The sequence below is a fragment of the Athene cunicularia genome (genome assembly GCF_003259725.1).
Source record: "Athene cunicularia isolate RWA chromosome 8 unlocalized genomic scaffold, athCun1 chr8_part1, whole genome shotgun sequence".
NCBI classification, from domain to species: domain Eukaryota; kingdom Metazoa; phylum Chordata; class Aves; order Strigiformes; family Strigidae; genus Athene; species Athene cunicularia.
In genome coordinates, this window is record NW_020799109.1 from 30221888 (window position 1) to 30232876 (window position 10989).

Sequence of the window (10989 nt, forward strand, 5' to 3'; positions counted from 1 at the left end):
TAACACAAAGTGAAAAAGGTCTCTGGAGCACTTCCAAAGCAAATATAGACACTGTATGAATTTGTTAATTACGCCTCATTTCCGCCCAACTTTTCTCCTCTGTCATTTGCTCTCTCCATCTATCGCTTCCCCGGTGACCTGCTGACGAGGCACCCAGCACAACAGAGCAGAGAAAGCAGGGAGCCTGTGCTCCTGCCCTCCCTGCCTGCAAATATCCTGACTCTGGTTGGGCCCCAAGTCTCCAATAAAACAGGAATCCATGAAAAAACAAGAGCAGCACCTGCCCGGCTGACTTCCCAGCTCCCACCAGCCACTCCTCCACACCAGAGACTGGGCATCCCTCAGCTCAGCACTGCCCTGTTGACAGGGGAGTCACTGTCTTATGTTCTAGCCTCATCTTGCTGTAATGCAATTTCTAGCCAGGTGCTGGTTTCTTTAATACAGTCAGTGACTTTAAAACACTTTAAAAGTGTTTCTTGCAGAGGTTTCTGCAGATGCCACCACAGACTGTGCAGCATGGAAAGAAAAAGCTCCTGTTTGCTTTGCCACACTCCTGCTGCGGAAAACTATGGACATATTTAGGCACAAGCTCTTTTGCAATTTAGAAGACATTCTCCAACATCTCCAACCCTGCAATGGCCTCCATGCTTTCCACCCATTCAGGAAAGTTCGTAGCTGAACTGGGACCAGCTAATTTCCCTCCCTGATAAAATGTGAGGTGACCATAGAGAGAGGGAGTTTGCTGCCGACATCCCACCACTGTGTCAGCCAAAGAGTTTCTAGAGAGCAGATCAATGTGAGGTGCAACACCCCCTCCAAACATTCCCAAGTTAAGCCACTTCTCACCAGCAAAGGTTTTTCACCCTGGTGCTTGTTGTTCCAGGCCCCTTTCACCATGTGAGGTCTTCAGAGCCCCATGTCTGAAGTGACTTTTATATTGCTTTTCAACAGCTTTGCAGAAACCATCTACTAAAAATCATCTGAGTGCTTTTGATTGTAGTTTATTTCCAAGGGCAGGAAGATACAAACAGAAAGTCTCCCTGTCTAGGTCTAACATTCCTTCCCATCTCCACAGCAGTGTAGGATGAGGGCAGAGCAGCTGGGAAACAGCTTGCTCACTTCACTGTCCATTACATCTGACAAGCCTGCGATAAACTTGAAACAAGCCTCCTTGATCTGACACCTCCCCTTCTCTCCTCCCTTGCCTGGTTTTCCTGCCTGCAGTAATAAATTCAAACACGAACTCATCCTGCTCCCACAGGCAGCTGCGTGCTCCTTGGCACAGATGAAGATGGATAAGAGGTCTCGGAGCTCTTCCAGAGAGACTCATAGGAGACGCAGAGAATCCCCAGCTACACAGAGCAAACGAGAAAAGAGGGAGAGCAGCAGAGAAGCTAGCAAAGGAAGGGGAGACGTAAAGCAGGAGAAAGCAAAGGACATCAAGAGCACCGCAGGGACTGACGGTAGGGTGCACACGTCCACGGTGGTGGACGTGGATGAGGTGATATCTGATGAAGAAATGGAGGCAATGGCGTTGCTGGACAGCGAGCGGCAGGAGGAAGGTATGGCTTACAGAAGGAAGGGACCGGAAAGCTATGGGCTTTTTGAGGCTGTGTGGGGTCACAGTATGACTCTGCTCTCTGCATGGTGTCATCACACCCACCTGGCACAGACATATAGTTATCCTCAGGATGGGAAATGGGAGACTCCAGCCAGCCTCCCAGCCAGCTTCTGCAGTCAGTCCAGGCTGATCAGCACAGTCTAGCAAAGCATGAACTTTGCAACAAGCAGTTACATCCACAGCATCCTTCACACTTCAGCTCACTGCTCCCCAGTTCTGTTCATGTTCTATTCTCTCCCTTTTCTTGCTTGTCCTTCTTTAGGCAGATGGAGTTAGCTTTAATGCCAGTTCACAGCCCAGAGAACTGCACTGCAGGGAAGCACTGTTCTTGAGGTGCACACTTGTAGCTCCCCTTCTGGATAACTTTTAAGAACAGCTCATCTCCAGGCTGTGTGTTTGTTAGGCAGATTCCCAGCCTGCAATGACAGGAGGGAGCATCGTGAGTCTTTTGGCAAGATGGTTGAGCCTCTTTGGACCCAGCATCACCACAGATGCTGTATTACAGCATGTGTATTACAGGAGCCAGCATCACTTGTCTACTTCCATGCCAGCGGCTCTGCTGCCCTAGAATGACACAGAGGTTCAGACTTGATCCTGTCTCTCTGAGAACCAGTTTTTCACAACTGCCTCTTTCTGTCTCTATTACAGGAATCCCAGCTAGTGAGTGGTGCTGTGGAGTTGTAGTGATCACACAGGTTCTTGGGATCTGAACCCTCTCGGGACTTGGTGGCTCTGCAGAGAGCTCCAAAGGCAAAGAAGCAGGGATCAAAGGGCTAAAAGGGATCCAGAACAAAGCAGGGATGAAAGGGCTAAAAGGGATCCAGAATGGGAGGGATGCAGGGATGCTAACTTCACTGCTGGACAACATGGTCTACTTTCTGGGTCTGGGCACATCCAGAATTAATCTATCTGTTTTCATGCCATACCTGCAGATTTTCCCTCAGGCAGGAGCACAACAAAGGGCAGCCAGATTGAGACGACCCACGCTCACTGTGGGGAGATGTAGGAAGTAACATTCATCTGGGGCTAAGCACCCCAGACAGCCTCCAGCACCTCGCTGTGACTGCTCTGAAGCACATCAGAGATCTCATTGCTTGGTCCCACTGCACTGGGGAGCTGGGATGTGACTAAAATCCTATTCCAAAAGGACCTGAGATACTCTGATAGAGAAGGGCACTTCAGGATGTGCATGTTGAAAGCTGTCTCTTATTTACAGTCTTTCCCTTTGCCATTAGCTTATCTTTGCAGATAAGCTTCTGAGATCACAGCTCAGCCAACAAGTTGCCCATTTCAAGCCTTTCAATGCTGCTTGGTAGCCACAGGTCTTCAAACTAAAGGCTGCTCTCTAGTCAAGGCGCTATGGAGAAGCATGGCTCAATTTCTGCCAGTAAAGCAGAGATAAAATCTGTCAGTCCATCCTGGCAGCTCCTGGCCACCTGAGGCAGAGACTATTGTTTAACATAGCTCTAGAGAGAGACAAATTGTTCACGTACACTGGGTTTAGGCAAAGGACAATACTGAAGCTGATCTGTGCAGGCACTTGTCATGCCATCAGTATTTTGGAAGCAGTCCTCTCCTAACACGGTCATGTCGGATTTCTCCCTAGGTGTAAAGTCTCCGGGTCTGGGCATCTGCGAGTGGCTTCTGACCATCTTGTCTTTCCTGTTCGTCCTAATGACCTTCCCCATTTCTATCTGGTTCTGCATGAAGGTGAGAATAGTCATGGGGCCTCTCTAGGTTTAGTATTTGGTGTCTGATGTAGATGTAACCCACTGGTTCAGCGTGTGTCAGACATGAGCATAAAGCTGTTTTGGTGTAAGGCCCTATTTACAGTTCTTTAAATCATCATTAATCTTGACTTATGCTTTATCACATGTTGCTGCCGTAGAGCAACACAGGGGTCCAGCCACTGCCTAGCAACTACTCTTGCTGCAGAATCATTAAGCAGGGGCTTAGGTTTCTCTTTTTAAAAACAAACTGCAAGTCAGTTCACTTTCAAATATAATCTTTAGCCTACCCAGCCCAGAGATGGCTGCATTGCAGAAGCAGCAGGATAAATAGGTTTTGTATTACAAATTTTGAGAGATTGATCTGTTAATAGCAGATTTTCCTCTCTTCCTTCCCCTTTCTCAGGTTTATAGCATGGCTACAAATAGGCATATTTTGATTCCCACTTCTCATGAAATTTCATGTGCATCTTGTTCTCAGCAAGAGTGTCAGTATTATGGGACAGCTCTTACACATGTGGACACATGCACACATGGTCCCCTTGGAGGGAAACAACCAACACGGCAAGTTTTAGCTCAGGGTGTTGAGGTTTGGCCAAGCAGTAAGGAAGAATGCTGGCCTTATCCTGGGAAACCCTAGGCTGCTCTCATCAAATCTCGGTCTGTCACAGGGCTGCTCATATGCTGCTCACACACAAGGTCAGTCAACAGTTCTGGGCCAGGGGACTCAGAGAGGGGTGACTCCACTAGCTCACACCTGCTGAAATACTCCCTTTGCAGGGCTTTCCCAGAACGGACTTACTCTGGTAGCAGTGAGGCCTCTTTCCCCAGTCCTACGCCTTCCGCTCCAGCCAAGCTTTTTATTTCCCTTTGCAGGTAGTGCGGGAGTATGAGAGAGCCATTGTTTTCCGACTTGGGCATCTCCTTCCTGGCAGAGCCAGAGGGCCTGGTAAGGTGTTTACTGAGCCCCTCCCATCCATGTCACACCTCTTCATGCTCTGCCAAAGCTCACATGCTGGTGCCCTCCAAGTAGGCATGGCCAGACAGTAAATGGGGTGTCTTTGCTCCCTTCCTCTTAGGGCCAGTAGATTCTAATGGCTTTTTCCATCACAGAAGTAGCCTCAAAATTTGGGCCTATGTATTGCTCTTCCTTTGTAGTTCTGTATGCCAAACCCTCCCCTGTTCCCCAGCCAGAGCAGGAGAGGCAATTTCTGTGGTTCTGTTGATCACCAGCTGTCTTTCTCTTCCTCCCACAGGCCTTTTCTTTTTCCTTCCCTGTCTGGACACGTATCACAAGGTAGACCTTCGCCTCAAAACCCTAGAGATCCCCTTCCATCAGGTATGGCTGACACCTCCTCTCTATATTAATTTTTGGTCTCTTTATCATTACATGTCCCTGTGATGGGCCACGTGCTTGACAACAGCCCTGATTTTGCCTTGATGATAAGAAAGCAGCTTATGCTTAGGATAGTGATTCTGGTCCCAGGTCACACAGCACCAATTCATTAGCCATAAGATACTGTTTGGCATTGCCACTTCTCAGGATCTCACTGCAGATTTACATTGGGCTTTCTTTGCAAAGCCCCAGCTCCTGTATTCCTGTGAATGTATGAGAAGTCCCCCTTATGTCCCTGCTGTTACACTTCCAGCCTTCATCCCCCCATAGAAAAGTTCAAAAAAAATCTCAAAGTAACCCTAACAGCTCAGAAAATGGAAGGCTAAAAATTCAGCCCTTCTTCTCCATTGGAACCTGTTGTCTGTGCTGCTACATTGCCAGGCTCCCCCCCACAGTGTCCAGCAAATCCTCCTGGAAATAAAATAACTGAGCACACACCTCAGGATACAGCCTGTGCACTCAGAACAGGAATGGACCGGGCAGTGGTGGGTGGGGAAACACAATGTAGGACAGTGACCTGCTCACTGTCCCTAGCTCAGCAGCTGGTCTGAAGAGATGGACACTGAGATGCTGCTTGGGGAATGAGATCCATATAGTTTGCCCAAGGCTGGCCAGTAGCAGAGGTGGACACTACAAAGACTACCATCTAGCCAGTCTTCATTCTCTTAATTGTGTGCTTTTTCTGTGCTACCTTAGAGTTGTCAGAACCAGCTCCATCTCCCCTAATGTCTTCTGCTTAGGTGGTGACCAAAGACATGGTTACCTTGGAGATAGATGCCGTCTGCTACTACCGGTTGGAAAATGCTTCTCTTCTCCTCACCACCCTGACCAGCATCTCCAGTGCCATCCAGCTGCTGGTGCAGACCACCACAAAGCGCCTCCTGGCACATCGAGCCTTCTCTGAACTTCTCTTGGAGAGGAAGAGCATCAGCCAGGAGATAAAGGTGCTTCCACCATGGGAAGACAGCATAGCAAGGCTTGAACTGAGGCTCTAAAGAGAAACTCAGTTGACCAGTCCCTTGAAATCAGAGACACTGGTTTGTGGAAGGGTACAATAACATCACGTGTCTCCTTCACTGAAAAATGGTAGATTCTTCTTATGTTTGTTTTTTGACTCAGATCAGTTTAGGGGAAGGATACACAGTGTGGGCCCATGCTGAGCAGCACACAGTATGGTGCAAGGGGCATGAAGGAACCACTTAGACCAGTTTCACCAGTGCTTTGTGATACCCCTGCTTCAGTATGTACCCCGGAGAGGACATTCTCATGAGAAATGTATTCTGCAGCCTGAGTGAGTTGCCATAAAGCTAGTATACCAGTATACATGGGATCTCCAGCAGCAGGTCTTTGTGGCCACAACACATGTACATGATGATACCATTCAGGAACTGAATGTGTCCTGTGGAACTGAAGTGGTTCCATGCTTGAACCAATATGGACTAGTTAAATCATTCTAAACCCCTAAAGGTAAAGACAGATTTGAAGTAAAGTGAGGGAAATAAATTTCTTTCTGAGAGGCTTCACACAATAGCACACAAAAACTAATAAAACTGCCTTACAGTCCTGCAGTTAACTGCCTTGAATTATTGTCTTATTCCCTGTAAGGGGCCTAGGGCAGGGCTGGTGTTCTCCCCCTATTCTAAAAATATTCCTCTTCACAGGTGGCTTTGGATGCAGTCACAGGCTGCTGGGGGATCAAAGTGGAGAGAACAGAAATGTAGGTATGAAATACTGGTAGAGGGAACTTCCCTGGCACTTTGCAAGCACCTGTCCTGCCCTGCTCACTGCTGCCTGATGTGCCTCCTGGCTGTGCCTCTGGCTCTCTCCTTGCTGCTATTCTGCAGAAGGCAGAGCCTCACCTCTCCCCATCCTCTTTTTCCTGCCCCTTTCAGCCTCTGCCTCATGCAAAACTTTCATGTGCAAAGATCGTGCTTGCTCCTGCACTGACAGCCAGGACAGGATCCTTAGCTGAGAATCTCGTCACCATGTTACTTCTGCTGCAGGCAGAGTTTGCACCCAATTCTGGTAGCCCAGGAGGTGCAGCAGGTACCCAACACTCTGCATCCCACCCCAGATTGAAGGCTCCAGGGTCTTAGTACTGGTAGGGATGGGGTCATCACTCAGAAGCCCATGCAGAAAGGTGGGACTCATTCATCATGTAGAGGGCCATGGAAGAGAGCGCCAAGCAGGGAATGAGTAAGTCTATGAACAGAAGGAAATTCATGTGCCTATCTTGAGAGCAGTCTTGAAGTGGATTCTCTGCTGTCTCACAAAGAGTGAGTTTAGCCTTAAGCCTCAGAGGCACAGAAAGAAGAGGTCTCTCTGCTCCCTCCCTAGTGATCACACAAGCCTGGTCATTAGAAAAACAGGCTGAAAAAGAAGGATGGGAATGCAGGCAGAAGGCTAGAGTGAAACACTAGACATGCTTTCACTAGAGTGATTTAAGGGATGCCCAGGGAGCAAAGAACATGAGTGAACTGCTCTGCAGAGACTGACTGATGAGCCCACTCCAAGCCTCAGATTGACCAACCAATGCTGCCAGGAGAGCCTAGAGCCCAGCTGATGTCTGTCCTTTATCGCCATAGCAACAACGTGCAGCTGCCTGCTGAAGTCCGGCAGTCCCTGGCCGTGGAAGCGGAGGCCCAGAGACAGGCAAAAGTGCGGGTATGCCAACTCTGAATACTTTTCATCTCCTTCCAAAGCATCACTCCTTCCTTGCCCACCCGTGGTTTGAGGTCCCTGGGACATTCCACACGAGGATACAGCTCTGGGAAGATAAGTTTCCTTTAATTCCTGTTCAAGAGCTGTGTCTGGCAGGGGGAGCGGCAGCAAGAGTCTGGGCCAGCCCAGTGGAGTGCCAGATCTGGTACCTGGCCTACAGGCAGGACAGACAAAGAGGTCTGGCATTATCCTTGGGCCTACAGTGATCTTCATGGGAAGCTCTTCCTCAGGGTTTCACTCTCCTCTAGGCGCCCAGTGCAGGGCTGTCACCACCATCAGGTACCCTGCACCTTGCTCAGCTGAGGCTGGCTCTGTCCCTTGCACTGAGCTGCTCAAGAGCCTAGGTAAGGCTGGTGTCCAGCAGCCCTCCCCAAGCCTAGCCTGGGGGCTGCCCTCTCCTATGCTTTTGCAGCAAGACTATGCCCAGCTGTGAGCCCTGAGGGGCCTAGTAAAAATAAGTTAGACTTGAGCTCCCGAACTTTTGTGAGCATCGAGGTCTAGTACATGCTGTGATCTTCAGAGAGCAGGAATGTTATAATCACACTGCCGCTGGGAATTTCATGGTGGAAACCTCCCTCTGTAATAAACAGTCCATGCCTCCTCAGTCCTAGCCTCACAGAAACCTTTTTTTATTCCTTTGCTTGGTAGGTGATCGCTGCTGAGGGGGAAAAGGCTGCTTCTGAGTCACTGCGGATGGCAGCTGAGATCCTGTCCAGCGCCCCTGCTGCTGCTCAGCTCCGTTACCTCCATGCACTGCATTCCCTTATGGCAGAGAAACCTGCTGCTTTCATCTTGCCCTTGCCTTTGGATGCCATGAGCCTGGTTTCTCCAGCTACCCACAGTCCTCCAGCGGTGAGCAGCCTCCTCACAGACACCACAAAGGTCCCAGAAAGCCTGAAAGACAAGAAGGACTCACCCATGCTCTAAGAGCTGCCCCAGAAATGGTTGCCTCACTGGCTCTGCTCAGTCCTGCTCAGAGAGGAGCAAGGAAGCTGGCCTCTTGGCAGCCTACCTGCAGGTCCTGGTCTGGCAGCAGAAGGGAAGGCAGCCCAGGCCTGTAACATAAAGTGGACTGTACATGGAAGAAGCTTCTTGCTTGTTTTGGAAAGGGAAAAATACGGAGCACAAGGAGCAGGGCTGGGACATGTGTGAGCAGGGGGTTGAGGGAAGAGGGATGTCGCGTCGTCCCTTCCCCTTCACAGGCCCAAGAGGCACCTTGACACCCCCAGGGCCTGGCCCCTGGGCTCTGACCTCTCTTGCCCCATCACCTCAGCAGGAAGGACAGACTTGCCCTTATCTACTTAAATGCCCTTTGCCCCCAAAACTGAAGAGCAGGGCAGGTGAGGTGGGAGCCCGACAGTCGGTGGGGGAATGGGAAGGGGCTGAGCATGCAGGCAGGTTGGTGAGTGGTTCTGCAAGGAGGGAACTAGCTGGGTCCCATGGTGTAGTCCCAGATGGGGGATTTCAGTCACCACCCATGCGTGCACACACACAGAAACACACGCACACACACGCGCGCACACACGCGCACACACACCAACACACACCAACACACACCAACACACACCAACACACACCAACACACACCAACACACACAACCGACGTGTTTAGTCCTAGTTCTAAAACAGGAGGAAAAGGAAGAGGAGGAAAGGGCAGCCTTTAAGGCTTGGCACTTCCCTGCAAGGCATATCAGCAGAGGAAAGGCAGGCTGTGCTGCTGCTCGCTTCCGCTGGGGGGTGAGGCAGAACCAGCTCTGAGCTTGTGGCCATCTTAAAATCTTAGAGGTGATCCGTTTAACTAATTCCCCCTGAGCAGACAAGGGGGAATCCAGCACTGCTGGGGAGGAGCCAGCTGAGAGCCTTGAGAACAGTCATACTTTTGCCTGCTGCAGCTGCCTCTACACACGGGGAGGGAACAGATAAAGCCCTCAAAACTCCTCTAATCCTCAGAACTCCTATCTATCTTTCCTGCCAAAAGCTATTTGAAATACCCAAGGAACTACAGACACTGCAATCCTTCCCCTTGGGAAAGATACAGAGCACTCTCAGAGGAAATACCACTGCACCCAGTTTCTCTGATCCTGGTGCCTGCTCCTGCCCTTTTAGTTGATCTGCAGCATCTCCCCCTGCTTTGAAGCAGACCTCCCCTGCACAGACCTCCCCAGGCCCAGTGTTCTGCTGGTGGCCTGTAGAGGCCAAGGTAGAGGGCATTTTGTGGCCCTTCTCTTACTTGCCCACACAGTAGCTGGCCATCATGGGTGTGCCTAGCAGGGGTCGCTCACTCTTCCATTTTCACTCATTTTATTCAGTCCCTCTTTGACTCCTGGTAATGCTCCCACACATTGGCACAAATCATCGGTAATGCTTCTGTTAAATGCAGCAGTGTCACGAGGATGGCCTGCACGTACTGGCTTGATACTGCTATGCAGCATGAGGACCCCACTTCTACTAAGTACCACATATTCTGTATTTAACCAGCCCCTTCAGCTCCCTGGAGCCCCCTTCTCAGCACTCAGTTCTCCCCTAGTACTCGCTCTACAAGTATTTGCCTGCATTTTTACAGCAGACACCCAGCGAACCAGCACCCTTACAAGTGGCTGGGAAGTGGGAAAAACCCACTTGGGAACTTCTCAGTGATCGCATAAGCATCAGATCTCAAGGTGTAAACTCACATCTAAATCATTCTGCCACTGCAGCCCTCTCAGGAAAGGGCATCGGGACAGCTGTGGCTTCTGCTTCTGTGGCTGCAATAGATCTCAGAAGTGATCCACTCATGGAAAACTAGCTCTGGGAAGTGGAACAGCTTGGTAATCTTCCACTGGCGAACATGAGCTGTGTAGTTACTTCTCTAAGGCTGGTTCTGGTTATTTCTCATGCTGCTGGACTATGCCCCTGTTACCCAGCCTAGGGCAAAAGGACGTAATACTACACAGAGTGAGCTGCAGATGACCTTTCTCTGAACACTTCTCTGGATGCATTTCTGAATCGGTGTAAAATGATCCATGAAGACCAAGATTCCTTGGCACATCAAAGACCAACACCTCTACAGATAATGTCTCAAGGAACAACACTTAGCCTGAGAAATGACTGTCAAAAGACACACAGCATGAAGTCAGTGCACACACGTTACCCTAATTGTACTCATATCTGCAGAAGTCAGGCACAGCTTTTTCAAATGTGTAGCTTTTCTGCAGTTACAGAAAAGGCAAATTATAGCTAAGAGCCTTCTCAGTTCCCAAGAACACACCTTTTGCTCCAGCAGGATCTTCTCTCTTTTACATATAAAGAGCTAGCAGAAACTTGTCATTTTGCCTTGAGGAGATAGTACATTCAAAAACTTTGCAGAAGGAAAATAATTTAAAAATGTACTTCAGGATTAGTAATATATGATGTTTCCAAAATAGAATTTACTCTGAGGGAGTTGGCAGGGGTTTTCTGAGCTGATGTGATTCCTGACAGTTTCATTGCCTGCTCTTCCAAGTTGAACCCAGTCAGCTCTGCAGAGCCTGAGCCTTGCAGAGCTC

At 49.6% G+C, this 10989-nt stretch overlaps 1 protein-coding gene across 1 annotated transcript; it reads left to right on the forward strand.

Moving 5' to 3' along the window:
• The first annotated feature begins 1285 nt into the window (after positions 1-1285).
• Positions 1286-8422, forward strand: NPHS2 (NPHS2, podocin). Its single transcript, XM_026854156.1, has 8 exons — positions 1286-1562; positions 3228-3331; positions 4225-4297; positions 4605-4687; positions 5485-5688; positions 6406-6461; positions 7330-7408; positions 8114-8422. Exons 1-8 carry the CDS (start codon positions 1286-1288, stop codon positions 8390-8392), a joined length of 1155 nt encoding a protein of 384 aa, XP_026709957.1. The 3' UTR covers positions 8393-8422.
• The last annotated feature ends 2567 nt before the right edge of the window (positions 8423-10989 follow it).